Source organism: Canis lupus, chromosome 18 (genome assembly GCF_048164855.1).
Source record: "Canis lupus baileyi chromosome 18, mCanLup2.hap1, whole genome shotgun sequence".
In the NCBI taxonomy this organism is placed as follows: domain Eukaryota; kingdom Metazoa; phylum Chordata; class Mammalia; order Carnivora; family Canidae; genus Canis; species Canis lupus.
The window spans coordinates 35,083,093-35,097,116 of record NC_132855.1 but is presented as its reverse complement, the minus strand read 5'-3'; the positions used below and the strand labels follow the sequence as shown (position 1 = coordinate 35,097,116).

The 14,024-nt window shown below is 34.4% G+C and overlaps 1 protein-coding gene across 14 annotated transcripts in view; it reads left to right on the top strand.

The window, feature by feature from the left end:
* PHF14 (PHD finger protein 14) overlaps window positions 1–14,024 on the top strand; it is a 233,087-nt gene that overhangs the window by 56,972 nt on the left and 162,091 nt on the right. For all 14 annotated transcript variants that reach the window (XR_012010961.1, XR_012010962.1, XR_012010964.1 and 11 more), the window contains exons 8-11: window positions 8,450–8,596; window positions 9,242–9,512; window positions 9,821–9,927; window positions 12,281–12,376. Coding sequence is in view for 6 of the 14 variants with exons in the window: in XM_072783991.1 (XP_072640092.1) it covers window positions 8,450–8,596; window positions 9,242–9,512; window positions 9,821–9,927; window positions 12,281–12,376 (621 nt within the window). In the remaining 8 variants the exon portion in view is untranslated. The remainder of the gene's footprint in view (window positions 1–8,449; window positions 8,597–9,241; window positions 9,513–9,820; window positions 9,928–12,280; window positions 12,377–14,024) is intronic.

Genomic DNA, 14,024 nt, shown 5'->3' with positions numbered 1-14,024 from the left:
GGCCTTCAAGATAGGTTTTGGCTGTTCATGTTCTAGATGTTGCATCTTACCTAGGCTTTCAGCAGGAAGTATTAGAAAATTTACCTGCAGTGGTCTAATAGTAATGTAGTAACTCTCTCATATGACAGGAAGTGTCATATTTGGGCTTTGCCTTTTTGTAGTATTACCCCCTCTTCTTCTAGATTCTCTCATTAGAGTGGGATTTGGCTTCTCAGTCATCCTTTCTTTCCTAGGCTTTATTCTCACAGACTTTTGACCCCATCAGGGGGGTTGAGTTAATGTTGGCTCATTTACTTTGTGTTTTTTTAGGGAGTTAAATCAGAACATTGTTTAGTCAAGGTTATTAAGTTATTTTTGATTTAAGGTACATTTAATGTCAGAAGAATCACCTCTGAGCATTAAAGTCTGAACATTAGTATGGCTTTAGTATTTGTTATTCATGAAAAGGAAAAACAGTCTATATTGAAAAAAAAAATCCCATAGACTGAATGATATTGGCTTTATCTTTTATCATCACAGCTCCTAGATAGTTCTGTGATCTTTTACAGAATTTTAAGGAATAGTCTGTATGTCTTCCTTCACTTACTTTTCCTACCCATTTTACTTTTCCTATCTTTTTTCCTCATTGCACTTTTCACTCTCATCTCTTCCCCCACCATAGTCCTGACTTAATTTTTAAAATTAATAATTAAAACTTAATTAAAATTATCTTATACTCTGCATATTTTGATAACTACTCTAAATCCTGTTTTGAAGAATATAAGTGGTAACCTGTTAGATAAATATGCATCAATTCTGGTATTAATAAAGGGGTTATATCATTATTTTTTTAATTAATTTTGTGAGACCAGTATTGGTACCTAAATTGGGATGCCTACCATGAGATTGTATTTGTATCTGTACTATAAACCACAGTTTAAGAAATAATTTGGAATGGTCCAACTAAGTTTAAGAAATATAAAATATAATAATAATTGAAGATAGATCATATGTACTGAATAGAATATTAGTACTTTCCTAAAACTGATATTGGATAAGATTAGCTTCAGTTGCAGAATAAATTAACACAATTTATATATATATTTTTTGGTTAAATGGATGCAGTTAAAAAATGAAAAATAGAATTGATACTTTTAAAGTCTTAATATGATCCTTTAATCATATCTATATTTTTGTGCCATAAAGAGCTTTATACCTAGTGCCTTTGTAAAATCTGATGCCAAAGGATAATTTTATTTTCTTGGAAAAAGCCTTATTTTCCCATTAGCTAGGTTGGTTTTTTTTTTATATATAAAAGGCAAATATAAAGATAACGTTTCATGAGGAGTAAAAAGAAACTATATATTTTAAAATAAATTTTATAAGGAATACTAAAGACTATAAATTTAGATTTAGTTCATCTTGGTTTTAGACAGTCAGTCTACATGAAATGTATAGAAGTGGTTTTAAGAATTAAAAAAATACTTAAGTCATAAGAGGAGGAAAGAAACAAGTGATGCATGCCAAATGGGGGAAATTTATCTTCACAAAAGAGATCAAGTTGAAGTTCTTAGATAGAACCTGAGTGCAAAGATACCAACAAAGCTAAGTTGGTTACATTCAGGTGCATTCAAGAAATACTACACAGCTCCAGACATAGTTTTCTTTATGGTTCAGAAGTATGCAAAGGACAAAATATGTACATTATTAAATTTATTTTTCTCTTTTAGTATCTAGACACCAGGCATTTGGGTATTGAATTTGCATTTAAAGATTTCATCTTTATAAGATCTTAAGAAATTTCAAGTACTAGAATAAGAAAGAATTCTTGCTCAAATTTATTATTTTTCTTTTTTGGTCTTCATTTTCTGGGAGTTTCAGATTTGAGTACAACAGTCTTCAAGAAATAAACCACAATTGTATGATAAATAGGTTAATCTTAAAATGCCTGTAAGACAACAATTGGGGGCTGACAGAAATAAAACTCAGCAAGCAGTTGTGGAATATGAATATATAGTCCTTATTGAATTCGTGTTCTAAAACCCGTTTAGAAGTGGCCTGTACTTTGCTTGTCAGTGAAATTTATATTCAAAATAACTTCATAACACTCAGTAAAGTCAGTCATAATTGAGGGCCTATGCATATGTGCAAGGCACTAAGCTAGTTATTGGGGTGGAGAAATCTGTCAGGGAGCGTAAAAAAAAGCTTTAAGGCACAATATTCAGCTAGGTGGGGATAAACAGTAAGCACAGTGAAATATTAAACAACCATACAGGATGGTATTAAAAGATGTCACAAGTGTCTACTATGGATAAGAACTGATGTAAATATAGGAAGAAATTTCCCTGGAAGAATTAGAAACTTCAGCAGGATTCACCTATTTCTTTTTACCTTATCTATCTTATCTTTAGCTATTTAAGGATTGTAAATTAATGTGTTCTGTTGTCATTTACTCAATATATTTATTCAACAGATATATTGACCTATTTGTATTAGGCATTGTTACAGACTGTATAGAGATGGCAGTGAACAAAACAGATAAACCATATGCTCTCTAAGGTGGCTTACATTTGAGTGGCACGTGGGAGAGTACAGAAAGTGGAGAAGTGAGCAAAAAGAAAAAAAAAACGAAAGGATTGTAATAAAATACAAAGCAAGGCAAAGTATTTAGAGAGTAAGGGAGGTAGGGTAAGAAGAGCTCCATAATAGGTGACATTTTATGAAAATAAATAAGGAAGGTAGTAGGGAACATATATTTATTTGAGAGGAGAGCATTATAGGCAGAAAGAGCAGAATATGTAGAGACTGAGATAGGAACATGCTTGGTTTGAGGATTAAGAAGGAGACTGATATGGCTGGTACAGAGTTAGGGACTAGGATTGGTAAGAAGAGAGGAAGGGGACATAGAATATAATGTTGGACTTGGAAGAACACGGAAAGGACTTGGGAATTTTACTGTGAGATGGAAAGCCATAAGAGTTTTGCATAGAGTACATGTGAACCTACTGATGTCTAAAAGGACCACCAGTAATTGTATTGAGACCATAGGGAGGCAAGGGTGAAAGTGAAAGCAGGGAGACTAGTTAGGAATCTATTGTAACAGGTTTTAGGGTAGAGGTAGTGAGAAATGCAAGGTTTTGTACGTATTTGCTGATGTGTTGTTTGTAGAGTATTATAGAAAGTGAGAGATCACAGGTAGCTTTTCTTTGACCTGAGTTCCTAGTAGAATGGAGTTGCAGTGTAGTGAGATGGAGAAGACGTAGGAAGAGTGGATTTGTTGCAGGAGAAGGGGAAATTAAGGATAGTTTTGGACATGTTGAGTTCAAGATGCCTATTCGACATCTTAGTGGAGACAGGAAGCAGGTAGTTGGCTAGGAGGCTGGCGTTTAGGGAAGCATTCAAGGCTAAAGATAGAAATTTGGGAGCTCTCAGAGTATAGATAGTATTTATGGAAAAATGGCTAGATGAAAATACCTAAGGTGTAAGAGTTGATGGAGGTGAGAAGAGGTCTGATGATAGCCATAGGGCTACTTTAGCATTCATGGTTGAGAACATAAAGTGGAATCTACCAGAGAGATCAAGGAGTAATAGTGAGGTGAAGGAGAATTAAGAATAGTATCCCAGCGATGTTTGAAAGAAGAAGTGAGCACTGAGCAAGATTAAGGTTGAGAAATGATCACTGGATTTTGCAAAATGAAGGTTTTATTCCCTGGATAGGAGCTATTGGAGTGGTTGGTAGTCATGAATACTTGGGAGTGGAATAGAATTAAAGATAGCTAATATAGACAAGTCTTTATTATTTTCCTTTAAAGAGGAGCTTAGAAGCTGACCAGCATATGGGAGCCCAAGAAAGATTTTTAAAGCTTTTTAAAGAAGATAGTTATGGTGTGTTTTTTATGTTGCATGCTGAAATATCCTGAAGGGAATGAGTGATCAGTAGAGAGAAGAAATGTAGGAGAGAGGTGAATTGCTGGAGGAAAGAGGTTACCTTAAACAGGAACAATAGTCAATTTATCCTAAGTAATAGGAGATTCGGCAGAGGATATGGATATGGATGCAGACAGATTGATGTATGTATGTAGTGATGGGAGGAAATGGAAGTTGCCTTTTTTTTTTTTATTTTTTATTTTTTTGCTTTTTTACTCCCTTCCCAACCCCATCCAGTGAAAAAAGAAACAAATAAGGTCAGCATCTGCCAGGCAGGAATAGAGAGGAGCTATTGAAGATTTGAGGGAGAGATGAAGTTATTTAATAGTCATCTATGAAAATGGAGAATAAATTAATTTGAGAACGTGTTCAGCTGTTCAGGTACAACTACAAAATAGAGGGAGAGTTGGAGTTACCTGTGCATCAAGTTTTATCAGGTGAAACTAGATGAGGACAAGCAAGAAGGTTGTTACTCCATGCAAAAGAGTAATTAATGGAATAGTCAGGTAAAGAGGGCAGTCATTTGATGTGCATGGGCTGTAAGAAGTCAGGAGGTAGAAAGTCAGTACATTACAGATCCAAATGGTGTTAAAAACTTGAGTCTCAGATGGAATGACCAGGATAGATAAAAGATGATGCTCTGAGAATGATATGTTTTAGTCATTAAATTATGGGAAGAATGTAGAATCTAGGTATAGTCATGGCAACTAAGTAGTTGAGGTGTAGTAGACACGAACATTGGTGGTATTATAATTGATAAGACAAATAAGCTCCTAACTCATTGTAGTATTTACACTTTTCTAGTTTCAATACATATTTGAGGTTTATTTTTATTCTTTAAAGATTCTATTTATTTATCCATGAGACACACACACACACACACACACACACACACATACACACACAGGCAGAGACACAGGCAGAGGGAGAAGCAGGCTTCATGCAGGAAGCCCGAGGTGGGACTCAATCCCAGGACTCTGGGATCACGCCCTGAGCCAAAGGTAGATGCTCAACTGCTGAGCCATCCAGGAGTCCCCATATTTGAATTTTATTATGAAGACACCAATTAAGCATCTTTACTTTCTTAAAAGTATAGTGTCTTTACACTTAGGGAGCTTTGTTTAAAAAAGAAAAAAAATGTTTTTAAGATTTTAGACTAAATTATGCAGTTTAGAGGCCCACAGACTAACTTTGACCTGTAGATAGATTTTGTTTGATAGGAGATTTGTTATAAAAATAAAAACTTGAATTTGGAATGCCTTTATAGGTGGGGCATTCCAATTTGCCACAGGCCCTACAGGTCTCATATCTTTATTACACACCCCCCCACCATCATTTACTTTTGTCTTAAATTTTTACAGAATCTTTCAAGCCTTTTTACTCATTTATGTTTGTTGGTACTGTTTCTCAAAGCATTCTCATTTATTTATTTTTTAAAGATATTATTTATTTATTCATGAGAGACACAGAGAGAGAGAGAGGCAGAGACACAGGCAGAAGGAGAAGCAGACTCCATGCCTGGAGCCCGACGTGGGACTCGATTCCGGGTCTCCAGGATCAGATTGAGTCTCCAGGATCAGGCCCTAGGCTGAAGGTGGCGCTAAACCGCTGAGCCACCAGGGCTGCCCCTCAAAGCATTCTCATTTAAAACCTTTGCCTTAGACTTCCTGAATCAGAATCTCTCAGAGTTGGGCTTTACTTATCTCTACTTAGAGACCTCCTTAAGTGAATCTCATTGGTCAGGTAGTGGTTAAAAAAGTGAGATCTTACTCATTAGCCACAGATATTGGGTCAGTAATGTATCTCTCTCATTTTCAGTTTTCTATCCATAAAATTGATATTAAAATGATAGAACTCATCTCAAGTGGTAGTGATATAGAATAAATGAGATAGAATGTAAATGCCTGGCACATAGTAGACTTTCAGATGAATGTTTTTACCTGTCCCTTTTCCATTGGGAATGGATCTTGAAAGCTCAGTTTCTCTAAGGAGTTTAAAAGGATATTCCAAGTTAACTAATATATTAATTAGGACACTATTTCAGCTGGTTTAAGGAAACCAAATAATTTAGTGGTTTAAACAAGGAAGAAGTTGAATCAGCTCTAACATAAGATTCTAGACTGATTTGATATTCAGAGGAGTTTTGGTTCTAAGGATTTTACTTGTTATCTCAGCTTCCCTTAGTCTTTTGCACTTTCTTACATGTCAGAGATAGTTTATTTTGACTGAATTCCATCCATTGGAAGGAGGAGAGAGAAGATATGCAGCTTCCTTTCAAGGGCATAGTCTGGAATTTTTATCCATTTCATTGTCCAGAATTTACCACATGGCCATATCTAAGTTCAAGGAAGCTGGAGCAGAGATATCTAGGAAGGTGTTGCTATTACCCAGTAAAAACTCAGAGGGTTCTTCTAAGGGGAGGATGGGGAGAATAGATACTAGAAGACAGTGTTTTCTGTCATAGTTAAGATTTGCTCAGTATATCTGTTCATTACTGAGCAATATTAATCCCTTGGTCATTCTAGCTTTATAATTAGGCTTATTGTCCTCTAATCCCAAATTAATTTAAAAAATTACCTAGGTTACTTGTTCCTTTTCAGATATCTTTCAGACCTGAGATGACTGGTCTTTTTCCTAATTCAGAATCTTGTTCCTAATGCCTAACTCACCTATGCAAGCATGAATCCTATATCTGATAATTCAGTTTCAACCTTACCTAGTAAAACAATAAAACATTTCTCTAGATTTGGGCATTTTGTCTAAGTTTCAATATAATATTGATTTTCTTTTTTTTAAAAAAATTTTTATTTATTTTTTCATGAGAGACACAGAGAGAGGCAGAGACATAGGCAGAGGGAGAAGCAGGCTCCATGCAAGGATCCTAATGTGGGACTTGATCCCGGAAGCCCAGGATCACGCCCTGAGCTGAAGGCAGACACTCAACTGCTGAGCTACCAGGCGTCCCTAATCTTTATTTTTGTTTATCATCTTCTGTCACCAAGATTTAGAACATGTCATGAGAAAGTGACTGTGTGTATGTATATGTGTGTTAATACAATCTCCTACCTACATTTTTGTTACTTTACTTTTAAAATTATATGAAGTAATTAAAAGAAAAAAAAAAGAAAAATTATATGAAGTAATTATTATTAAATCCATTTTACAAATGAGTTAAGAGACTCAGAGATGCGTAGCAACTTGTTCAAAGCTGCAAAACCAGTAAATTTTGGAGCTGGCCCAAGATCTATGTTTAGGCTTTTGTATTTCCAAATTCTATAATGTTATTCACAGTACTGTATTGTGACATCTGTGGATATCACACTACAGAATTGAATAATGTATTTTTTTATGTTACGGATACCTTACATTTATATTGTTGCTGTTGCTGTTATTGTTATTATTTCCCTTTCTTTTCTTTCTAATTTGCTTCTTTTTTAGGGTCATCATCTCTCTTTGGGTTGTAAGACCCCACCTTAACATAACTTATATAAAAACTGTACAGAGAGCTTATCTTTATTTCTCTTCCTTAGGACAGATTTTTTTTTAATTTTTATTTTTTAAAATTTTTTAATTTTTTAATTTTTTAAAGATTTTATTTGTTTATTAATGAGAAACACACAGAGAAAGGCAGAGACAGAGGCAGAAGGAGAAGCAGTTTCCTTGCAGGGAGCACGATGTGGAACTTGATCCCAGAATTTCGGGATCACAACCCGAGCCAAAGACAGATACTCAACCACTGGGCCACCCACGCCACCCCACCTTAGAGCAGATCTAAAGAATGAATGTAGATTACATGTTTTGGTTAAATATTTATTTACAAATTATTTTTGGTTTTGATAGAGTAAATTTTCTCTTTTTTTCTTTCTTTCTCTTTTCTCTTTTTCATTTCTCTTTCTTTTCTTTTTCTCTTCTTTTCTTTCTCCCTACTTTTTATGAATAAAAAATGTACCCATTAGGTTAGTATTTTGAGAGATGGCTGTGAGAGAGCTGTGTTTTCCATTTGAAGTGTATTAAAGGTGATACCTAATGTGTTCAATTGACAGGTCTGGCTTTCTTAATCCATTTTTATCTTGGGTTGAATATGTCCCTGCATTGCTAACCAGTTAACAATGTTCCACTTATCTGTGGTTGCTAGTCCTGTGTTTTCTGGGTATATTGTCTTGTATTATTAATCTGTGTATGCATAATATTTAATGATGGCTTCAATCCAAGAGTATTAAAATCTTTTTGTTTTAAATGGTGATTACTATTTTTTTTTAGGTGCACAAGTTACCTAATACAATATGTAGGATTTGATTTCAGTATTTTTAAATCTATAAGGCCCTTTAAATTTAAGGAAAAAAGTGTTAATTTGAAGTTGATATACAAGATAAGTTTCAAAGCAGCAAATTTTATCATTATGGGTAAAAATTACTTTTGTAATTTATTTTAGAAATAATCCACACTGTAGGAGATTCTTCAAAAAGGAAATATTTTCTCTTAGGTTGTTTATTACTTGTTGGAGTAAAAATGTTCACTCCCCTCCTTCTGTTTTTTGGTATAGGATATAGCAGATCCATTTTTTGCTTATTGTAAGCAGCATGCAGATAGGTTAGACAGAAAGTGGAAGAGAAAAAACTACTTGGCTCTACAGTCCTATTGTAAAATGTCTTTGCAAGAGAGGGAGAAGCAACTGTCACCAGAAGCACAGGTATGGAATTTATGCCCAAATTTGTGTTTTTTCTTTCAAGGTTATGGATTTCAGATTTCATGTGTGCATGCCAATGATATGTGAAGTATAATTATGAAATTTGCTTAGTTACCTAGGAAGTAGATTGTCATTACGGTAAATGGTGAATGTATTTTGTAGCTGATGAGTACTCCTCATCTAGTAAACATAGCAGCCTTTTATGAAGCATATTTCCAAATACATTGAAAAATGTGGCTTAGAGGAAATTATTCTATCAGTGCAGTGGGTTGACCATATTTTTTCAGTCTGTTTCAATATTTATGTAAAGGATCTGATCAGTTTGTCCATCTTTTAGAATGTATTTCTATGTAAATTAAGTGAATTCATAGAGACTTAACAGTTACTGAGAAGAGAAACTTCAGTTTAATCAAATTAGTTTCTGACAACTCTGATCATAGATTAGGACATAGAAGAGTTAGTAGGGGTAGACCTACTTTATTGTAACCCAAGAATAATACAGTATATCTTAATTACTGTGGATAGATATAATTTGCCTTGATATAGGAAATTCTGGTTATCTTTTCTTTCTCTAAGCGTGCAAGTAGAAATCATAAGGAATATGTTAGATTTTAATATTTTAAAAATTTGTATGCATTTCTTTTATAGGCAAGGATCAATGCCCGGCTTCAGCAGTATCGTGCCAAAGCAGAACTAGCTCGATCTACCAGACCCCAGGCCTGGGTTCCAAGGGAAAAATTGCCCAGACCACTCACTAGCAGTGCTTCAGCCATTCGTAAACTGATGCGGAAAGCAGAGCTAATGGGGATCAGTACAGATATCTTTCCAGTGGACAATTCAGATACTAGTTCTAGTGTGGATGGAAGGAGAAAGCATAAGCAACCTGCTCTCACTGCTGATTTTGTGAATTATTACTTTGGTCAGTATAGACACTAATGTATGCACATTGTCAATGAGCAAAGTGGTATTGAAAATGTTTGATAGTCTGTCAGTTTTTGAAATTTATTTATTATTACATATGTTAAGTAAAATTAGCATGTTTATTTTCCTAGTAAGTTGTGTGTTGTTATAAAATGCTGATTTTATGTATTTGTGAATAGGGTTAAAAGTACTGTAAACAATGTAAGATTATCCATGTCATCATCTTTATGGCTAGCTTCTTTTGTGTGTTTTGTATATCAGCTTTTATTTTCTACTAAAGTAAAATTGGATATTTAATTTAAATAGAGAGAAATATGCGCATGATTCAAATTCAGGAAAATATGGCCGAACAAAAGAATATAAAGGATAAATTAGAGAATGAACAGGAAAAACTCCATGTGGAATATAATAAGGTAAGTTGGGTAATCAAAATAATGCTCTATTGATGATGTCATTTGTGATTTTAGAGAATTTCTATTTCTGTCTCATTTTGAAATTCTTGAGTTTTTAGACTCTTCTCTACAATTCCTGCTCTTGTCTTCAATATCAGCAGTACACTAAGTGTTTCTTATATGCCAGATAGTTTTGAATATGTTACATATATTAACTCATAGTTTTCACTTCAGTTTTATTTAAAATTTTTTTAAAAAAAATATTTAATTTATTTATTTGAGAGGTAAGAGCATAAGCAGGATGAGGCACAGAGGGAGAAGCAGACTCCCTGTTGAGCAGAGAGCCTAATGTGGGACTTGATCCCAGGACTCCAGGATTATGACCTGAGCTAAAGGCAATGCTTAACTGACTGAACCCACCAGGCGCCTCTCACTTCGTTTTTATGATATGAGCTATAATTATTGCTCCCATTTTTAGAGGAGAAAACTAATATAATCCAAAAGGTGTGAAGTTGTTTGCCCAGACTCAAGTCATCGAATTGGGGTTTGAGGCCAACCGTTCCTTGTTCCTAACTAGTGTATCATAGAACTTCTCTTTCTAAATTTATACAAAACTTAGAAACTTCCTTTAAATGACTGTTTTTATCTTGAATTGTTTTGTAATGTAACTTTTGATTTAAGAAAAATACCTCCCTATTTATTTATTTATTTTAAATTTCTTTTTATTGGAGTTTAATTTGCCAACATATAGCATAACACCCGGTGCTCATCCCATCAAGTGCTCCCCTCAGTGCCCGTCACCCAGTCACCTCAACCCCCCAACCACCTCCCTTTCCACCACCCCTTGTTCGTTTCCCAGAGTTAGAAGTCTCTCATCTTCTGTCTCCCTCTCTGATATTTCCCACTCATTTTCTCTCCTTTCCCCTTTATTCCCTTTCACTATTTTTTATATTCCCCAAATGAATGAGACCATATAATGTTTGTCCTTCTCTGATTGACTTACTTCACTCAGCATAATATCCTCCAGTTCCACCCACGTCGAAGCAAATGGTGGGTATTTGTCGTTTCTGATGGCTGAGTAATATTCCATTGTATACATAGACCACATCTTCTTTATCCATTCATCTTTCGTTGGACACCGAGGCTCTTCCACAATTTGGCTATTGTGGACATTGCTGCTAGAAACATCGGGGTGCAGGTGTCCTGGCGTTTCACTGCATCTGTATCTTTGTGGTAAATCCCCAGCAGTGCAATTGCTGGGTCATAGGGCAGCTCTATTTTTAATTCTTTGAGGAACCTCCACACTGTTTTCCAGAGTGGCTGTGCCAGTTCCCATTCCCACCAACAGTGCAAGAGGGTTCCCCTTTCTCCACATCCTCTCCAACATTTGTTGTTTCCTGTCTTGTTAATTTTCCCCATTCTCACTGGTGTGAGGTGGTATCGCACTGTAGTTTTGATTTGTATTTCCCTGATGGCAAGTGATGCGGAGCATTTTCTCATATGCTTGTTGGCCATGTGTAGGTCTTCCTCTGAGAGATTTCTGTTCATGTCTTTTGCCCATTTCATGATTGGATTGTTTGTTTCTTTGCTGTTGAGTTTAATCAGTTCTTTATAGATCTTGGATACTAGCCCTTTACTGATAGGTCATTTGCAAATATCTTCTCCCATTCTGTAGGTTGTCTTTTAGTTTTGTTGACTGTTTCTTTTGCTGTGCAGAAGCTTCTTATCTTGATGAAGTCCCAATTTAAATTTCCATTCTATCTCTTCATTTGTAATGATGAGGGAGATCAAAAGAAATACCCTATAAAAGCAAAGGTGGCTAAAATTCTGGGCAATAAGTAGCACAAGCATATAAAACTGACATTGACTTATTATTAGAGAATGTTTTAAATGGTAAAAAATTAATAAGAGATATATTTCCAATATCAGCCACACTGTAGTGAAAGAAAAACAGTACTGGGATTATATTTCAGAAGACCTGGGGATTCTTCTTGCTCATTGTATGATCTTTGCTAAGTTCACAGACCATCTATGATCCTTAATTTTCTCATTGGTAAAATAGTGGAAATGCATCTTGATAGACTCAAGGATTAATTAGCAGAATGTGTATGAAATTATGTAGAAAACTTATAATGGAATGATAAATATAGATATTATCAGGAAAAATGCTAACATAAAACAAAATGCTTAAATCTTATTGAAGCCACTTATTAAAAATTGGATAGCCTTATCTCAGGTATTGTGACTTAAATATATTAAAAATATGGACTATCAATACAAATACTCTTGGATACTTATTGATAAATTATTTAAATTTTCCCATGTTTTACTTTATATTTTAATGGTTTACTAATTTGGATTATTTACATTGTAGCTATGTGAATCTTTAGAAGAACTACAAAACCTGAATGGAAAACTTCGAAGTGAAGGGCAAGGAATATGGGCCTTACTAGGCAGAATCACAGGGCAGGTTAGTTTCTTTCCAATTGCTATTTCCTATGCTTATTTTCTTTATTATTTTCAAAGACCAGATTTCTGATACAACTTTTCTAACTAAAAAATTTTGTCTGATTAATCAGAGCCAACTAATCCTCTGGGGTAATGATAAATGCCTGAAATACATCTAGAGCATTGGAAGTGCCTGCTGAGAACCTGTAGCTTAATTTGGTTGTGTCAACAGCTTATTTGCAAAATTTTTTCATTGGCTCTAACTGATTGACCTGTCATTTGTGGTGAACTTAAGATTTGAAGCATGAGTTAATCCTACCAAATTTTTCTTATCTCTAATTTAGCAGTTAGATTTTTTTTTTCCTATCCTGTTCTTGCATTACATTTCGTTCTTTTTTTCCAGATGTAAAATTTAAAAGGCAAACTAGAGAGATTCGTTTTTGTGTTGATTTGGTTTTGAGCTATGTAAGAGATAATGGGTTTTGAAACTTTAATGTTAAAGTGTAGTTTCTCACCTTCAGTAGATGTCATTGTAGTAATGAAGAAATTACTACTTGAACATTTTTAGCCTGTTAATGTTCTTGGTATTGAAAAGAAGAATCATTTGCCAAGTAGATTTCTTTGAATAGAATACTGTGTATATAATTCATAAATTAAAAATTTATTCAAATAATAGTTTCGTTTTAAAAGGATGATGGAGACTCACTGTAGTCCTTTCGCAATGAAAATAGTCTTATTGTGAAGGAGGGTTATCAAAGGAGATATTTTTTCATTGTACTTGTTTCAGAAGTTTATAAAAGGTCAAGTTTATCATACAATTTGTGTAGAGTTAATATTTTAGAAAGTAATAACATACTGATAAGTATTGTGGTATGCCAGCTTTGAAGGTGCTTACTTTTGTGGAGAGGAAGTATGTGGCTTGTGTTATAATGAGTAACAATTTAAGAGGTGACAATGAGGAGTCACCTATGGTGAATTGACCTTTCTTCCTATTGATAGATTGTTGATGGATTTTTGGAAGATTATGGCATTTTATATTTAGAGAACTTAATTTAACATTGAGTATAAGACTGTGATTAGTTTATTTGCCAAGCCAGCATTATCTTTTGGCTTGCTTTGCAAGATAGTCTCATAAGAATCTCCTACTTAGTGTAAAACATTATCTACCATAAAAGGGCATTTTTATTTATTAAATGATTTTTAACAGAAGTTCACAAATTTCCTTGTGCAAATGCAAAATAACACAGAAATAGAATTCATTTGTACCACTTGCATGACACTTATTTCTAGTTGGTTGAACAGATGCCGGCCCACCGGGCCACTGAGAAATGAGTTTGATAGATGGTTGCTGTCTCAGAAGCCAGCATACTACAGATTAGTAGAAAACCAAAAAGAATCTCATTCACTTTGTGGAGAGTTTGGTCCAATAAGATAATTTTTCTAATTAACCTATGGAGCACCAATGTAGCTGGGATGTTAAGGAAAATAAACGGCTTCAATATTCTTTTTGTCAATTGTATTGTGTGTGTGTGTTTTTTTAAGCTCTTAAATGCTTGTCCTTGTCTTTCACTTTTAAAAGCTAAAGTAGAAGTTTAATTTTCATGATGTTTTAGTATTTCACTGAAAATTGATGGAAGTATGTAATTATGGGTTTCTAATGGAAATAACTG